We start from the raw sequence: 19,416 nt of genomic DNA, 5'->3' as shown, positions 1-19,416 counted from the left end.
TCAGCTTGGATAAAAGTGGTGATTCGTACGAATGTAGAGTTTGTATTATAGATGACGAGTCTTTTACAGAATCGAAGGAACTACTGGATATCTTAACGCATGATCCCTCACCAAAGAAGTCAAATGTCAACATTAACAACGACTTGTCAAATAAACAAAAGTCTCAACTAAGTGCCTTGGTAAATTCATTTTCTGACGTATTCACAGAGGTACCAGGACTTACCACCACTATTGTACACAAGATTGAATTGTCGGATCATGAACCAGTAAGGCGGAAAATCTACCCTGTTCCCGTTCACTTACGGAAAACTTTTGATAATGAGGTGGACAAGCTATTTAACTTAAATATCATAGAACCTTCGAAATCAGCTTTCTGTTCACCAGTTGTTATGGTTAAGAAACCCGATAATTCTTACCGACTGGCACAAGATTTTCGTTATTTGAATACTATAACTAAATGGGATGCAGAACCCATGCCAGTAATTGATCATGACTTGTATAAATTCCATGACTGCAAATTCTTCTCGGAATTAGACATCTCACAAGCATACCATCAAGTGCCATTACACCCAGACTCGAAACCATACACTGCTTTCCCTACTCATAGAGGTCTAATGCAATACCGCACAATGCCTTTCGGCTTGGTTACCGCGTGTGCCACGTATATTAGGCTTATGAGAATAGTTCTTTCTGATCTAAAGAATGTATCAGTGTATTTTGATAATATTTATATCATGACAAATGTCTGGGAAGACCATCTAAATACACTAGCGCTTGTTTTGAAAAGACTAAGAACTCATGGCCTTACAGTTAAACCACAAAAGTGCTTTCTTGGCTATCATAAGGTACAATACCTTGGGTTCATTATCTCTGATAACAACTTTTCACCACTTCCTAATAAGACCAAAGCTGTTTTAGAAAGTACGTTCCCAGCTACCAAAAAGTTATTAAGAAGTTTTCTTGGATCTGTAAACTTCTATAGAAATTTTGTACCAAATCTAAGTAGCTTAACTTCAGTTCTTACAGACTATTTGAAAAAGGGTGTCAAGGAACCTCTTTGTTGTTCTGAGGAAGCCAACCAAAGCTTCGAAGAAATTAAGAGGATATTTTCAAACCCCCCTGTCCTAAAATTACCAGATATTAATAAAATATTTTGTCTCCGAACAGATGCCTCCCATTCTGGACTTGGGGCTGTACTACTTCAATATTATGAGGAGACACCTTTCCCAGTATCTTTCGCCAGTAAGAAGCTTCTGCCCAGAGAAGAAAGATATTCCACTGTGGAGAAAGAATGTTATGCTTTAGTATGGGGTATAAGTAGATTTAAATACTACCTATACGGTAAACCCTTTGTGCTTGAAACAGATCACAAGCCACTGATGTACTTGGAAAACTTTAAAGGGTCAAATAGCAGACTCTTGAGATGGGCTCTGGCTATTCAGCCCTATAAGTTTAAAGTCGTTTATATTTCTGGCTCTGAAAACCACTTTTCAGATTGGCTGAGCCGAGGTTGTATTTAGTGCTTTTCCCTCTGTTCGTTGACTTATTGACTCCGTCCATAAGTTTTGGAAGGGGGTATTGTGAGGGAAAACTAGGTGTAAGTGGGGTTAAGGTTGTTCGGGCAACCAGGAACCATTAGCGAGTTACGTTGCGCGCGCACACACCCCCCCCTCTCTGGCGGGCTGGGGCAAAACTAGTTCCTGGTGTCCGATTTGTTAAAGTTTCTACTCCTGGTAATATTGACCTTACCTGGTGTGGATTGAAGTTTGGAGAGTCACTTCGCCTCCACTCTTCTCCTAATCAGGTAGGGTGATCTACCAGGAGTATTACTGTTTGTTCTTTTCTAGTGTTTGCTGGTTACCAGTAATGATTTTGGCATTTATCATTCTTTTTCTTTCTTAAATGTTATATAATCATGACTATGGGTAACCAGTTTTATTTTCTCTTATTTGTCAGCTCTGTTCCTGGCGTGGTCTTCCAGGATAGACGCCAGATAAAGGGGCAAGACGTGTGTTAATAATACTTATTAACATTATTCTACAACTACCGGCCCTTACCTATTCTACTTGTGCTCCATCCAAGTGGTAGGAGATTCCAGAACATCGGATTACCATCTGCCCAGGATAACCTACATAAATAACATCAGAGGAATTATCCAGGGCCATACCTACTCCTACCCAACTACAAGAACTGAAGGCCATTTTTTTTATTATATTTAAATTTTAAGTAAAATTCTCAAAAATCATTTTTCTTAGTTTTTCCTAAATCATTTCTTTATTTATTTATTTTTCCATTAGTTTCTTTTGTTCAGTAGGAAGGCGTTCCACTGACAGCGAGAACATAGTAGTTTTTTCCCAAGCTCCCGTAGAGGGAGGAGTCTGATGTGCCATCTCTTCTTCTATAAGTTTGTCAGCAATCAGTGAACGCAGTTGCGCAGCTGTGAGAGTGCATTTGTATGTAATGCCAATGGAACGAGCAATTTGCCAACAACGCTGTAGGGACAATTTAGGTAGGTTATGCAAAGTATATGTCGACACCAGACGTCTGACTCGTCTAGGTGGCATAAGTTATTCGCTATGCACAGTACGATTGCAGAATACCCCAACGTAACACGTTAATTTGCAGAACACGCTTAGCTATGCACAGTACGATTGCAGAATACGCATACAAGCAAAGCTGACTGCAAAATTCTCCACACCGAACAGGCTAGTAACAACTGACACGCAAAATTTGTAAAGCAATGCCAGACAGCAAGCTGCACAATGTTCCTGCTACGAGCTTCACCTTAAGCTCAACCGTTTCTCTAAGTCCAGCTTCAGCTCTCGGACAGGCTACCCATATTACAACCCAGGATCCAAATGGCCTGTTACCCCGGGTGTAATGGGAGCAAATAAACACAGTAGAAAAAGTTTAGACTTATATTATCCTTCACCAATTTATAACAGCAATATGTACACTATGTACAGTGATAAGTATAGTGCACTCCACGGTAAGCAAAACAGAAATAGAAGCCACAAGATAGCAGACCGTGCTTCAACCAGCTCTAGAATGGGAATGACAAGGGCAGACAGGAGAGCGGTACCCACATAACCTCTGCGATTGCCAAAACCATCTTCTTATTGGCTAGAACCTGGTCACTAGTTGAACGACGGGGCCCCATCATCAACTCTTAGCAACCTGGTTCGCTGGTTGGGGGAGATAGCCTGTAAATGAGGGTGTGTACATGCGCCGAATAAAGGTTACGTACTCTTTGCATGCCACACAATGAACCAGGAGCTGTTGTTCCACCACCAGCTTCACTACCAGCAAACAGGGTGTGTAACTGCCACAAAGATGACTATTTTTATTACTATTTCTTGACACTGACAGTGGAATTCAGCCATAGAGCACACTAAGTATATTTAACCAAGGATAACTCAGTAAAGTCAGTGTTAATAATTTACATGTTTTCTGAAGTATTACACTCTGAAACAAATGTAATATTGTAAGTATTCCGTGTACATAACCTTAAATGTCCAAAATTGTAAAAAAAAAGAAGCTATATTGTATATATACCATATATTCCAAGTGGAGAAATGTCAGGTAAGTACAGTGGAAACTCGGTACTCGATCTTAATTCACTCCAGAAGGCTGTTCAAATGTTGATCTTTTCGATTAGCAAACATATATTTCCCAGCCAATGTACTTTTTGGTTGGCTATTATCACTAATCTTCTTAGACCCCATGTTGACTTATACAAATAGTATAAAAAAATGTGATGAAACTTGAAATACAGCCTCTCCTCACTTAACGACAGAGTGCTGTTCCTAAGACCTTGTTGTTATCCTCACTTAACGACAGAGTGCTGTTCCTAAGACCTTGTTGTTATCCTCACTTAACGACAGAGTGCTGTTCCTAAGACCTTGTTGTTATCCTCACTTAACAACAGAGTGCTGTTCCTAAGACCTTGTTGTTATCCTCACTTAACAACAGAGTGCTGTTCCTAAGACCTTGTTGTTATCCTCACTTAACAACAGAGTGCTGTTCCTAAGACCTTGTCGTTCTCCTCACTTAACGACAGAGTGCTGTTCCTAAGACCTTGTTGTTATCCTCACTTAACGACAGAGTGCTGTTCCTAAGACCTTGTCGTTCTCCTCACTTAACGACAGAGTGCTGTTCCTAAGACCTTGTCATTATCCTCACTTAACGACAGAGTGCTGTTCCTAAGACCTTGTCGTTAAACGAATTAATAGCTAAGTGAGGAGCATTCTATAATGGTAGTGGGTTTGCATCAACCATCTTTGATATTATTTTAGTGCCACTTTGCACCATTATAAAATTTCTGGTATATTTTTAAATGTTTATAGATTAGTATACTGTACAGTGGGCTCTCCCTTTCCTTCGATCTTCGTTATCACCGATTTCCATTTTTGCCAACTTTTTTCATCGATATTTTGGTTCCAATTTCTTCCATTTTTGTCGTTTTTGACACCTCCCATAAGCATTCTCAGGCAGTGTCATGTTTCTCGGTGAGTGAACATATTCTGGGAGGTCATACAAAACATTTTGTAATCCAATGTTTTTGGCACTTGTTTATTGGTGTGACTGCTTAATAAGCCATCATGGCCCCAAAGAGAACTCTTAGTGCAAGTCCTTTGTTAAAGAAAGTGAAGTACACAGTAGAAATGAAAAAAGATATCATTTAAAAATTTGATAGTGGCATAATCATTGCTGAACTCAGCAGGATATATGGGAAGGCACCATCAATGATCAGCTCCATTGTGGCAAAGAGAAAAGAAATCATGGAAGCTGATGTTGCGAAAGGGGTAAATGTGATAACCAAACAGAGATCCCAAACAATTGAAGAAGTGGAGAAATTGTTGTTGGTGTGGATCAAAGAGAAAGAGTTAGCAGGAGACAGTGTTGTACAGTCGGTAATTTGTGAAAAGGCAAGGCAATCGCATGGTGGTCTCATAATAAAACTGCTTGAAACAAGTGCTGATGTTGGTAAATTTAAGGCCAGCAAAGGCTGGTTCGAAAAATTCAAGAAGCAAAGTGGCATTCACAGTGTTGTATGGCATGGTGAAGGTGCCGGTTCAGGCAAACAAGCAGCTGAAAAAATCATGCGGGAATTCAAATGTTATGTAGAGGCTGAAAAATTCCAACCCCAACAAGTGTTCATCTGTGATGAAACAGACCTGTTTTGGAAGAAAATGCCAATGAGGACCTACATCACACAGGAGGAAATGTCACTTCCAGGACATAAGCCTATGAAAGACAGGCTAACTCTCTTGTTGTGTGGTAATGCTAGTGGAGAATTCAAAGTGAAGCCTTTACTGGTGTATCACTCTGAAAATCCCAGATTGTTCAAGAAAAACAGTGTTGTCAAGAGTAAAGTGTCTGTGATGCGGAAGGCTAACAGTAAGGCATGTGTCACGAGGGAAATTTTCCCGGAATGGCTCAATGAAGTGTGTGTGGCCCAAGTGTGAAGAAATACCTCCTGGATAATAAACTGCCACTGCAGTGCCTCCTGTTAATGGACAATGTTCCTACACATCCTCCAGTCTTAGAAGACCAATTGTCTATGGAATTCAGTTTTGTAACAGTGAAGTTCTTGCCTCCTAACACTACTCCTCTCATCCAGCCTATGAGCCAGTAGATCATTGCAAACTTCAAAAAACTGTATAGCAAAGCAATGTTTCAAAGGTGCTTTGACATAACCTCAGACTCTGAATTAACCCTAAAAGAGTTCTGGAAGAATCACTTCAATATCTTCTATTGCATAAGCTGGGAGTGACTTCCAGGATGATGAACTCTGTTTGGGGAAAACTGTGGCCAGATTGTGTCCAAAAGAAAGATTTTGAAGGGTTTGAAGCTGACCCTGTCGACCCTACACTTGTTTTGCCATTAATTGTGGAATTTGGGGATTCCTTGGGGTTGGATGTGAGTGGCGAGGATGTGAAAAAGTTGGTGGAGAACCACAATGTAGAGTTATCCACTGATGAGCTGCAAGAGCTTCAGCTGCAACAGCAACAGACCACAGCTCAGGAAATTGCTTCAGAGGAGGAGGAAGAGAGATGGAAGAAGGTGCCTTCTTCAAAGATTAAGGAGGTTTGTGCAATGTGGACTAAGGTGCATTCATTTGAGGAAGAACATCACCCTGAGAAAGCTGTTGCAATCCCTGCTGGCAACTCTTACAATGATAGTGCCATGTCCCATTTTAGGCAAATTTTAAAGAGCCACCAGAAACAGGCCTATCTCAACAGATATTTTGTGCAAATGGGGTAAAGTGACTTTCAAGCTGGTCCTAGTGGCATTAAAAAACAAAGGAGAGAAGTGACCCCGGATAAGGACTGGGTACCTAGAGACCTTATGGAGGGGAATTCCTTTTCCAACAAATAACTTCTCTTCCCTCTCCCCTCTTCTCTGTCTTCCATCCATTAACAACAGTATTAAATAAAGTGTCATATTGAATGTTCATTCTTTTGTGCATGTAAATCTATCTTTAAGATGAAAAAAAAAAATTTTTGTTAATGCAGTGGGCCCCTGAGTTTCGTGAGCCTCGCGTTTTCTGAATTTCATCTTTTGACATCTTTTGTCGTCAAAATAAAGCCTCGCCATTTGTGATTTGCCTTGCGATTTGTCCACCATATGGGACATGTCCATGCAGCCGAGAGCAGCTGGGCATATACAAATGCTCCCACACAACATTCAGAGAGTGTGGCATGATCTGTGAGTGAGTGACCATCACCCCATGGGTTCATACAATGCTTTTCATAATCCATTTTTTGTGCTTGCAACTGTTAAATAAGCCACCATGGGCCCTAAGAAAGCTCCTAGTGTCAGCCTTCTGGTAAAGAAGGAAAGAAACATGGTAGTATTCAAGAAAAAACTTGAAGCAAAGTACCAAAGTGGAGGAGGAAGAGAGACAGGAGAATGTGCCAGTGATTCAGTGGTATAACAATATGTACAATACTAAAGCAGCAGGTGTCGATAAAGGCTCTAGTGCCAGCCAGCAATAAAGTGTATCATTAACAGTGTAGCAAGTAAGTTAAGTGATTAAGCGATAGAAAAATGACACGAAAGTAACTTGTTGGAGGTGTATAGGGCCACTGAACATACGCCGCCCTGCTATCTTCCACCGCCCTAAACCTTTGCCATCATCTCCTCCATCAAACTAATTAAACTAACATCTCCAAAATAAGTGTAAATATTTCTTCTTTAAAAAGTGTAAATATCTCGGTTTCCCCTCCTACCTGTCTTCCATATACCAACAAGAGGCTTCAATGAAGGTAAGTGTGATGCTGAAGAGTTGCAGCCCAGCCACCGTGGAGAGAAGACGTCGTCGTTCCCGCTCTTCAGCTGAGCAACTCTGAACACTGTTGCTCGAGAATTTACTTGGGTTATCCTGAGTAGTTCTTCACCAGAGCTGAGAGGAGACTTGCTTGCAGTCACTTCGAGCCCCATCCCATCAAGAGGGTAAGGCGGTGACTTGCTTGCTTGTTCACCCCTCTCATCCCCATCCCCCCATCCTTCCCCATCCTCCCCTCACCCATACAACAACACTGGCCCACACACTTAACACACTACATACATTGCTATCCTTCTGACTGTCCTATCTTCTTCTTTTTCGGCAACTTCGCTTTGGCGAGTTAACACAAGGCATTTTGACCATCTGGTAGCCCGTGTGGTTTTTTAAAATCCAGCCGATCTTTGCCTTGGGCCCTTTCCCCTCACCACTCGAGGGTAGGCTATCTTAGGGGCTGACCTTCATAAGTCAGCTGAAATAGGATGTTAGGCTAACATTAAGGAAAGATACCTTTTTGTTAAGCAACTCCTCTGCCAGATGCACCTTCCCAGGCATCATGGCGAGGATTCGTGTAAGATTACGTATCAATGGTAATCAAATGTCCATGAAAGACATTCTCAATTGTATTTGCTCGAACTCAACTGTTGCTCCAGTGGATGTTTTTAAAACCCACGCTGGAGCAGTACTTCTCCTCTCTTCAGAAGAAGAGTTACTTCAACTACTAAAGCATGATGTCTTGGATAAACTGAAGACTTTTGGTGTTACCCCAGTTGCACCTGACAGCTATCAAGCTCAGAGGACTGTGTTTGTGGCCAGAATCAACAGTTTTATGAAACAAAGCACTGCTAATGAAATTGTTGATAACATTAATACCGAGAATTCTGACCTTAGGGCTGTAGAAGCACATAAATTCTCGAATACCAACAACAATAAGGTAACTTTAAAATTAATACTCGAGACACCTGAGGAGGCCAAACTTGTGTGTCAAAATGGCTTCAAATGTTTCAGTACCAGATGTACATCTGACCAAATTTCTATGGAACGCTTTGTCAGTGTGACACAATGTTTCAAGTGTTATGCCTTTGGTCATAACAACAACAAATGCAGTACACAAGGGCAAATTTGTAGCATTTGCTCTGGCCAACATTCGTATCGTGATTGTACCAATAAAAATACACCTAAATGTGTCCTCTGTAATGGAAATCATCATGCTGTTTCTGCTATTTGTCCTGAAAGAAAAAAGGAAATGCAGAAAATTCTTGACGCCAAGAAACTATCCACTTCTAAGAAGACCACTCCCCAGGCACCGCCAACCATGTCCCAAACTTCCTTCCCAGCTCTGCCTGGATCAAGTGGGACTCCTCAGGTCTCTACCAATGGTTCCAATGTTTGGAATTCTGCCCCTCTTGGAGCGCCCCAATCTAACCCTCACTTACAACAGACACAACAAGGTTCAGTCGCATCTCATGTGTCTCAGGTATCCACAGACGGGGATATAACGAGAGCACAACTAATGTACTTGGTGGCCAAAGACACAGCAGGTGGTGATATTCAACTCTGCTCTCGTGTTTTGAATGATCTGTTAATGGCTAATGGGATCACTCCCATCATTATCCCTGAAAATGTGAAGGCCATTATGACCCAGCCTTCTCATAACAAGAAGTATGTACCATACTCTACATCTAAAAATAAGCCTAAGTCATCCCTGGTCCAGGGATCGCCCTCCTCGCAAACCCAGGTTGACAACTCCTCTCAACACGATAAGTCAGCACCTGAACATAACAATGCCCCAGAAAGTGGTGCCTACTCTCCCGCTATTGTAGCTGAGCCTGTTGAACAGGAACTTTCCCAAGGTAACTCACCTTGCCGATCTAATATTCCCTTGGAGCCTACACAGTCTCCCATTAACTCTCACGAGCCTCTGCTTCCTGAAACTGAGAATAGCATACCTCAGTTTTATGATGATGACTCTAACGACTCTAATGATTCTAATGAGTCTGTTAATATTACTGCCTCTAGTGAAGATGATGGCATTTTTAATACACAAGCATCCACGCAAAAGTTCCCTCTTCCCCTTGACGAGTCCAGCAGGGATAGTGTAGATACAACACATAACATTACTTGCAGGCGTTCAGAACGCAGTGTACGAGCGAAGAATAAGCAATAATGGGGATTACAATTTTCCAACTTAATGTTCAACATTTCTTTAATAACCGTTACCTTCTTGAGGTTGAACTACATAACTACAATCCCGATGTTATACTTTTGAACGAGACAGCTGCAAGAGTTGATCAACATATTAAATTACGTGGATACTGTACTGTGGAGAAATCGAGAGGACCCTATAGTGGTGTAGCCATCTTGGTTAAATTAGGATATACATTTAAAAATATTCATGTGGATGAAGATAACATTCTTGCAATAGAATTAACAACGTCACATGGACAACTAGTGATAGGAACTGGATATTTTCCCCCGAGACAGCCATATATAGAGTCAATTCCTCTACATAGGATATTAAGCAGAAATATTCCAACAATTCTAGCTGGAGATTTTAATGCTCATCACCCTGCCCTCTTCAACTGTGGAGCTGGTATTCCACTGGGTGACTTAAAAGGAAAACAACTCTTTAATATCATGACAGCTAGAAACTTGTCATTTCAAGGCCCATTCTTCAAATCGTACATTGGACCTCATCCAGGAACACCAGATATAGTACTGACAAACAGAGACTGTGACATCTTTCACTGTCGTATATCTCCTGGTGGAAATGTAGGATCTGACCATATCCCTGTTATAATACAACTACAAACTTCTCCATTTAGAATACCTGTAACTCCTAAACCCAATCTTAACACCCTAGGATTTGACCCCTTCAGGGCATATCTGGGTGAAGATGAAATTGTGTCTTTGGAAAATCTACCTTCCAGTGCAATTGATGATGCAATCAGGTCCCTGCACAATCGAATAATTGAAGCTACCAATGCAACTTGCCAATTAGCTTCCACAAAGATATACCAACAATATAAACCTACTAGAGAAATTAGAGACACTTTAAGAAATTATCAAGCAGAATGTCGAAGGCATCTTCAAACGCGACAACCACCAGCAGCTACACTGCACCGATTAAGGCACGAATTAATTAACATGATTAGTCAACACAAACGAGACATATGGAAATTTCTAGTTCTTCAAGCTAATCAATATAAATGTGAACCAGCAAAATTTTGGAGTAAGATCCGACAACTTTTAGGGGCAAAGCACAAGGCTCCTAACTACCTAGTTCATACCTTCACTGATGAGGATGATGAAGATGTTGAAATTAAACTTGACGATCCACAGGACCAGGCTAATTTGATGGGTGATGTATGGGAGAAAATTCTCTCTCACAATAACAGTCGTCAATTTAATAATAATCATTATCAGTTAGTAAATGAATGGAGAGATGAGAACTTGGATGATCTACAACCACTACCTACCATCGATACTTCAACTCTTGAAGATACCCACCCGCTTACTAGACCTATTACATTGCTAGAGATAAGTCAGGTTATTGGAAGAATGAGAAATAGAGCCCCTGGCCTCTCTGGAATAACAATGAAACAAATAAAGTACCTACCTAGAAATTGCAAACAGTCCTTGGTAAATATCTTTAATGCCATCTTGGCCTCAGGACATTTTCCAGTTGTTTTTAAGACTGCTAGAATGATCTTTCTTGCTAAGCCCAATAAAGACATCCACCAACCTGGGAACTATAGACCTATATCTTTACTTGAAGTCACTGGAAAAGTTCTTGAGAAAGTCATCTCCAACAGATTGAATTACTATATGGAGTTTAATCACTTGTTTACTGAAAAACAATTTGGCTTTAGAACACATAGAGGTACCAATCATGCAATAAATGTTATTTTTGACACTGTAGCAAGTCTAAAACAGCAGGGCAATCTTGCCTTAATTGCCACCAGAGATGTTCATAAAGCTTTTGATAGCTTATGGCATGATGGCCTTATATACAAACTCATTGACCTACCAGACCATAACTGGACTTTTCTCAGAGTAATTTATAATTTCTTAACTCAAAGAAAAATCATTCCCACCTTTCATGGCAAGTCGACAGAACCTTTTATACCGACGGCTGGTGTCCCACAAGGTTCTTGTCTCAGTCCACTTCTGTTTAACATTTATGTGAATGACCTTCCTCAACCAGAGTTTAATGACACAATTGTGACACAGTTTGCAGATGATGTTATTCATGTCGTCTCATCAACTCCAGTAACAGGAAAATACAAGTATGAGAGAGTCATAGAAAAAATGAATATTGAACTTCGTCGAACATCTAATTGGGAGAAGAAATGGAGAATTACGACTAATCCTGACAAGGTCCTTGTTAGCACGATAGGATGTTTTGCATCAACCATTGAAGATAAAGGGGGTATCTCCATCAGAGGTACACCTGTAGCCATTAGAAACCCTAACAAGATCTTGGGATATGAAATAGACAGGCTGCTCCACTCAACATCTCATGTAACTAAAAAGATCAACACAGCCAAAGCCGGTCTTAGCAGACTCTTTCGATTCAATCAAGCCCCTCAACATGTCAAAAAACATCTGTATAAAATGATAATAAGACCTATACTTGAATACCCTTGTGTCCCAATGTCATTAACAACAAAGACCAACATGCTACGGTTACAAAGGGTCCAGAATAGAGCTCTTCGCTTTATTACCGATACCAGGAGGAGAGACAGAGTTAAAATGGCAGATTTGCATACACAACAAGATATCACTGCCATAAATGTACGCCTTGACACCCTAAAAAAGAAACAACTTTATACAATGCAAGAACTATACATGCCAGATAGAGAACATCCTATACAAGTGATAAATACCACCGATTACACCATCAATACTCCGCCTCACAGGACTCAAAGAATGACTCTCCCACAGAGGGTTCGTCGTTTTATTCATAAAGATGATTACCCTCGACCCATGATTTTGAGTAACTTACCTGACGAAGAAGATTGGATACTACCAGAACCCTTCTATGTATACTGAGAAAATCATCGCCCCCAATTAGGGAGACATCTTAAATAACTTTCTAATGTAAAATTATGCTATTGACTATTGTTGGACACCACCATTAAGGAGCTATTGTCACGAGCTCATAAACTGGCCAGAAAATATTGCCTTTCTTGTTGTATAAATATCCGATGTGCAATCGCGAAAAAAAAAAAAAAAAAAAAAAAAAAAAAAAAAAAAAAAAAAAAGCAATTGCAACTTGTATAACTACAACCAATTCAGAGTCATGTACTTATATACCTATTATATTTATGTGACACTGATGGGTTAGTATTATACCCCTTAAAGAATATCTCATCAATTCAAATACACTTTTTAAATTACACCAAAGTGGTTGGGCCACTTACCTTTTATATCCTACCTCTCCCCCCCCTCCAACCCTTTTCCAATATTTCCATCCTTACCCATCCTTCTTCCTTCCCCATCTTACCAAAAAGTTCTGGTCATTAGAAGAAGAAGTGTGATGCTAATTTATACATTTTATTAGTGCTTTATATTTATTTGTTATTGTTTTCTGTATGTAAATCTAAATTTAATCTTTAAAAAATAAATTTTTTGTGGATACTTTTGGGTGTCTGTTGTGGGGAAAATGGCTTCGCATTCATGAATTTTACCATTCGGCAGACTCTCTGGAATGGATTAATCACAAAACTCAGGGGTCCACTGTACTTTTGGATGCCTGGAACAGACTAATTGGATTTACATTACAGAGGACCTCCTGATTAAGTCATCATCGGTATGCATAATTTTCGGAATAAGTAACATTTTTTCGTCAAAATGTTGGCTCAATGATTGTCACTGAACTCGGTATAAGTCATTAGTCTGAACCATGTCCATCCAGCCTGAATGGCCCTGACACTCGATGTACAGCCAATGTGCCATTGCTTATCAGCCAGTGAGGATGATCCCATGTATTTGTACGATATATTTTGTATTATTCCATTCTTTTTAGTGCTTGCAACTGCTAAATAAGCCACCTTTGGCCCAAAGAAAGTTGCTAGTGCCAGCCAGTCCTTTGATAAAGGGCAATGGGTGTGCACAGTGTACCTGTGGTGAGATACTGAGTCAGGACAGTGTGCACAGTGCACCACTTCGTGGTGAATTTCTAGGGTTCTATGTATGGTTTTATTGGTTGTTTCTTGGTGTTAATTGATAGAATGGAAGACTTTCTAGTGAAAAGGAGAGATTTTTTGTTGGTTTCAAACTGGAAGTAGGTTGAAGTACAACTCAAAGTGACAGAAATATTAGATTATAGGCAGTTTCCATAAAGAAGGGTAGGATCCTCCCTAGCCCCTACATGTTTTTTTTTTACGTGTTTTCAGTACATCTGCTTCAATTATTGGCATGGTTATATTTTAGTGCTCTGAGAATTATGGTATTATATAGGAGAAGCTTCAGGGGACATATTAAACTGAGGCAAAGTTGTTTTAGTGGCTGAAATGTTTACAGTGTTTTCCAACATCTTCATTAATCTGTTCTCCTACTGTATTATTAATGTTCAACTACCATCATCGCTAATCTATACTCAACTAGTTCACTCTCATCATTACTCTCTGCTCACCTGGTAGTAAAAGTCAGCTACCTAACATGAACAGTGTATAACCATCACTATTCTAATATTTGTGTTTCAGAGGCAGTGCTTCAACCTGAAGAGAGAGAGAGTCTGAGACAACATTGAGGATTCATGTTCTTGTCATCTCCAGACTTTGGCACTGCATGGTTGTTACTTCTGGTTTCTAAAATATTGTCTGTGTAACAGATCCAGCTGCTTGGGGAAGTTAACCTCTCTTTATTTTGAACTCTCCTTTTAAATTAGAATTTTCAAATTTTTAAAATTAGTCAAATTACCTCATTATAATTGAATTGTTGGTTTCCTGTGCATAATTGATAGAACAGTAGGTATGTTGGCTATGAACTGGATCAACTTAATTATTGAAACAGGCTTAAATAGGATGTAAAATAGGACATATTACTGATACAGTTGTGCCTGAATAATTCTCTTAGTTTTCCATCAGATGTTAGCATTTGTGGTGTCATAACTTGAGAAAAACATTCTTTACTACTTGAAAATTTATGCCAAATTCGGCACTTTAATTGTGGGAGTCACAATAGTGAAGGTGTTAAGGACTTAAATGACTTTTATGGCAAACAATAAAATGCATTACATTAGAGTTCCTTCAAGGAAACAAACACATCATTGTTCTGAATGTCTAAAAGATTTCTCTCAGAGATCAAATCTGCTACGACACATGAGAGTTCATTCCCAAGAAAAACCATATCAGTGTTCTGAATGTCTAAAAGACTTTTCACAGAGATCAAATCTGATACGACACATGAGAGTTCACTCAAAAGAAAGACCATATCAGTGTTCTGAATGCCTAAAAGACTTTTCACAGAGATCAAATCTAATACAACACATGAGAGTTCATTCACAAGAAAAACCATATCAGTGTTCTGAATGTCTAAAAGACTTTTCAGATAGATCAAGTCTGATTCGACACATGAGAGTTCATTCACAAGAAAAACCATATCAGTGTTCTGAATGTCTAAAAGGCTTTTCACAGAGATGGTGTCTAATACAACACATGAGAGTTCATTCTCAAGAAAAACCATATCAGTGTTCTGAATGTCTAAAAGGCTTTTCACAGAAGTCATGTCTGATTCGACACATGAGAGTTCATTCACAAGAAAAACCATATCAGTGTTCTGAATGTCTAAAAGGCTTTTCACAACGATCATATCTAATACAACACATGAGAGTTCATTCACAAGAAAAACCATATCAGTGTTCTGAATGTCTAAAAGGCTTTTCACAGCGGACATATCTAATACAACACATAAGAGTTCATTCACAAGAAAAACCATATAGGTGTTCTGAATGTCTAAAAGACTTTTCTCAGCAATCAAATCTAATGCGACACATGAGAATTCATTCATTAGAAAATTCCTGTTAAGAATGTTTCTTTTAAGAATGATTACCTTGATGGTGGTAATATGCTCTTAATTGAAGGAGTTAGAGTTATCCCTCACCTTGGATCAGATATGAATACCCTCCACCATCTCATATTTTCCAGGGGCTGTATGACCCATACTGAATTAGCACTCGCTCTTGAATATAATAAGTAATCATGAGGTAAATTATATTTTTGAGTTACATTATTTTTTTGTTTTTGTATCAGAGCAGAATGACTCCCATTTCCTAGGCATTAAATGACCTTTACAGGTTTTGTGTTTCCTCAAAAATGAAATAATTCTGGCTTCTTGGATGAATGTTTGATCAAACAGACTGTTATTATTTTCACCTGGAAGCTAAAATATTCTCAACAAATCATTTTATGAAGATTTACAACAATATAAGTTTTATCTTGTAGACAGTGGTAATGACAATTTATTTTAAGAATCCACCTTGATAATAGACTCAAATTTCAAACACATGTACAACAAATTTCCAAGAAAATCTCCAAGATCGTAGGCATACTGTCGAAGATACGGTACTATGTTCCACAATCAGCTCTCCTTGCCTTATATCACTCACTCATTTACCTCTATCTCACCTATAGAATCTGTGCTTTGGGCTCAACAACAATAAATCACCTCAGACCATTAAATACCCAACAAAAGGCTGCAGTAAGAGTTATAACAAATTCCCACTCAAGGCAGCATACTCCACCAATATTCAGAACTCTAAACCTACTCACTGTACAAAACATCCGTACTTATTATTGTGCCTACTATGCACATAAAAAACTAAATTCAGATATAAACCCTCTGTTTAAACTTCTTACCAACCTCAACAGAACACATAACCATAACACAAGGCACAGATCACTCTTTGATGTTCCCCGTGTCCATCTCACACTATGAAAAAACTCAGTGCACATAAAAGGCCCAAAGATTTGGAATTCATTACCTGTGAATACAAAAGAAACACTGTTTATCAGTTCAAAGCTTTTTAAAAACCACTTACTCATCCACAACTAAATGAATATTGAATAACTGTATTTCATAAATGTATAACCCATGACCATATCAAACTATGTTTTTAATTACCTTACTAAATAGAATAATCCATTCTCTAGAATGCACAGTAACTCATGTGATGACCATACGACTTGTTTCTGCACTACAAATAGTATATTGATATAGTATATTCATCATTTTGTTATATTATACATTGTTATGTTACAAATTTGCACAACTATAATGCCTCTTAATTCAAATGTTCAAAATTCATGGTTTAAAATACTCATTTGTACTTCATATTATATTTTGTTTACTGTAATTTTTACCACTGAATATATCATTGCTTAGTTAATCTTAAGTCTGCCTATAATGCTCTGCATACAAGTGGCTTTTGGCATGTACACCCAACTATAATTCCTTGTATAACTATGTATCATGTTCAAATAAAAATTATTTTTATTTTATTATTATTATTATTATTAGTGATGTACTTAGTGTATTTTATGTCTAGAATTTTGACTTTTTCTACCCAGACTTTTTTGTTGTTGTAGCAGGAAGTTGTTCAGTTGCATCTTGCAGACAGCGATATTGTTGTTGTAGCAGGAAGTTGTTCAGTTGCATCTTGCAGACAGCGATATTGTTGTTGTAGCAGGAAGTTGTTCAGTTGCATCTTGCAGACAGTGGTATTGTTGTTGTAGCAGGAAGTTTTTAAGTTGTATCTTGCAGACAGCAGTATTGTTGTTGTAGCAGGAAGTTTTTAAGTTGTATCTTGCAGAGAGTGGTATTGTTGTTGTAGCAGGAAGTTTTTAAGTTGCATCTTGCAGAGAGTGGTATTGTTGTTGTAGCAGGAAGTTTTTAAGTTGTATCTTGCAGAGAGTGGTATTGTTGTTGTAGCAGGAAGTTTCTAAGTTGCATCTTGCAGAGAGTGGTATTGTTGTTGTAGCAGGAAGTTTTTAAGTTGCATCTTGCAGAGAGTGGTATTGTTGTTGTAGCAGGAAGTTTTTAAGTTGTATCTTGCAGACAGTGGAATTGTTGTTGTAGCAGGAAGCTTTTAAGTTGCATCTCACAGACAGTGATATTGTTGTTGTAGCAGGAAGTTGTTCAGTTGCATCTTGCAGACAGTGGTATTGTTGTTGTAGCAGGAAGTTTTTAGTGGCATCTTGCAGACAGTGATATTGTTGTTGTAGCAGGAAATTTTTAAGTTGCATCTTGCAGACACTGGTATTGTTGTTGTAACAGGAAGTTTTTAAGTTGTATCTTTCAGACAGTGGTATTTTTGTTGTAGCAGGAAGTTTTTAAGTTGCATCTTGCAGACAGTGGTATTGTTGTTGTAGCAGGAAGTTTTTTAGTTGCATCCTTGTTGTGATAGAAACACAGGCCTTATCTCTAGGCTTTATTGAACATAGAATCTTCATAGTACTTCTGCAACAACAAAATATAATGACTAGTACATCTAATAATGGCTTCTACAGGGATGGTGATGTCTTGCATATGTCAAGAGAAAAGTTATAACTCACCATGTAATCTGCATCACTGATAAATGGATATAGTAGGAGAGAATCACACACCATGTGTTGGCGCCCATGACATACACCAAACTGTTGTTGTTGTTAAGGGCCCCAAGAGGTGGTGCAGTATTATCCTGCTGCTGCTCCCCACAGGACCAGTATCACTACAATCCTGCAGACAGTGGTATTGTTTATATCTTTATATGTTAAGTGATGATTTACATGGTGAATTTTATGCTTACAAATATCACTTTCTCCACCCATACTTTTTATTGTTGAAGGAATTTTTTAAGTTTGCCAACAATGTTATTGTTAATTTATATATTAAGGTGATGTACTATTTAATGTCGAGAAAGTTGACATTTTCCAGCCAAGTTTGTTATTAATGTGATCTCACTTTATCTAACTTTAATACATTTCTCTATGTGTTTATTTTTAATGTAGAATTTTAATGTCTTAAAAATATTATGTAAATAATAGTGCTTTGTTTCTTTCTTAATTTTCCTCTACATTCTTCATGATTAATATTATGACTTATGATTAGTTGAACACACCGGCTCTCTCCCACCCAGGTAAGGTGACCTGAAAAAGAAAAACTCTTCTGCCATCACTTACTGCATCACTGTCTTGCCAAACAAGTGCTCTTACTACAGTTGTAAGCTACAAAGTATCCACACAGCCTGGTTGGTCCGGCCCTGATCCACCATGAGGCCTGGTCACTGACTGGGCCATGGGGCATTGACCCCTGAAACTCTTTCTGAGTATACCCCTCCTTCAGAATGCAGGCACTGTACATCCCACCTCCAGGATTCAAGTCCAGCTAACTGGTTTCCCTGAATCTCTTCATAAATGTTACCTTGCTCACACTCCAACAGCATATCAAGTCATAAAAATGACTTGCTTCCATTCACTTCTATTTAACATGTTCAAACATGCTTGCTGGAAGTCCAAGCCTCTACCCCATCTCCACCATTCCTCCACTACAGATTTACAAACACTCCAAGTCATCATATTTTGTTCCCTCCATTCTAAATATCAAAACCTCCTCAACAAACCCTCCTTAGCCCTCTAAAAAATGCTTTAGTAATCCCTTACCTAATCTTCAAGCCATGAATTACCTTCATAATATTTACATCATACATTGCTCTCAGATACAACATTTCCTCCAACATCTTCCTTGCTGTAACATTCACCTTTCATACTTCACACTCATATGAGAGAGTTGGTATCACTATATTATTATTCACTTTTTATGCTTCCATGGATAGCAATCTTTGTCTCCACAGATACTTTACTGCACCACTCACCTTTTTCCCTTCATCAGTTCTATGGTTCACCTCGTATTTCTTAGGCTCATATTTTGACAAGTTCATTCTCAAATATCTGAACACATTTACCTCTTCAAGGAAGGGGATGGAGCTCCTTGTTGAATTGGATCTTTGTTCTTCCTCCAACCAAACCCAATTACTCCCCACTCACCCCAGTCCTTCCATCCCACTCCTCTCTTTCCTTTCACAATAGATATCTTCCCACTACCAGGATACACAGCAATCCACAACTGCAGACCATACCAAGTTG

General features: G+C 38.9%; 1 protein-coding gene across 1 annotated transcript in view; it reads left to right on the top strand.

Annotated features, from left to right (window-relative positions):
• The window catches only part of LOC138851199 (zinc finger protein 551-like), a 121,639-nt gene extending 102,940 nt beyond the window's left edge, over positions 1–18,699 (top strand). Inside the window, exon 2 of the mRNA XM_070080014.1 lies at positions 13,999–18,699. Coding sequence (XP_069936115.1) covers positions 14,500–15,321 — 822 coding nt within the window. The 5' untranslated portion in view covers positions 13,999–14,499 and the 3' untranslated portion in view covers positions 15,322–18,699. The remainder of the gene's footprint in view (positions 1–13,998) is intronic.
• The last annotated feature ends 717 nt before the right edge of the window (positions 18,700–19,416 follow it).

Source organism: Cherax quadricarinatus, unplaced genomic scaffold, assembly GCF_038502225.1.
Source record: "Cherax quadricarinatus isolate ZL_2023a unplaced genomic scaffold, ASM3850222v1 Contig81, whole genome shotgun sequence".
Classification (NCBI taxonomy): domain Eukaryota; kingdom Metazoa; phylum Arthropoda; class Malacostraca; order Decapoda; family Parastacidae; genus Cherax; species Cherax quadricarinatus.
Note: the sequence above shows the minus strand (reverse complement) of the source record. Positions and strands in the feature narration are given on the sequence as shown.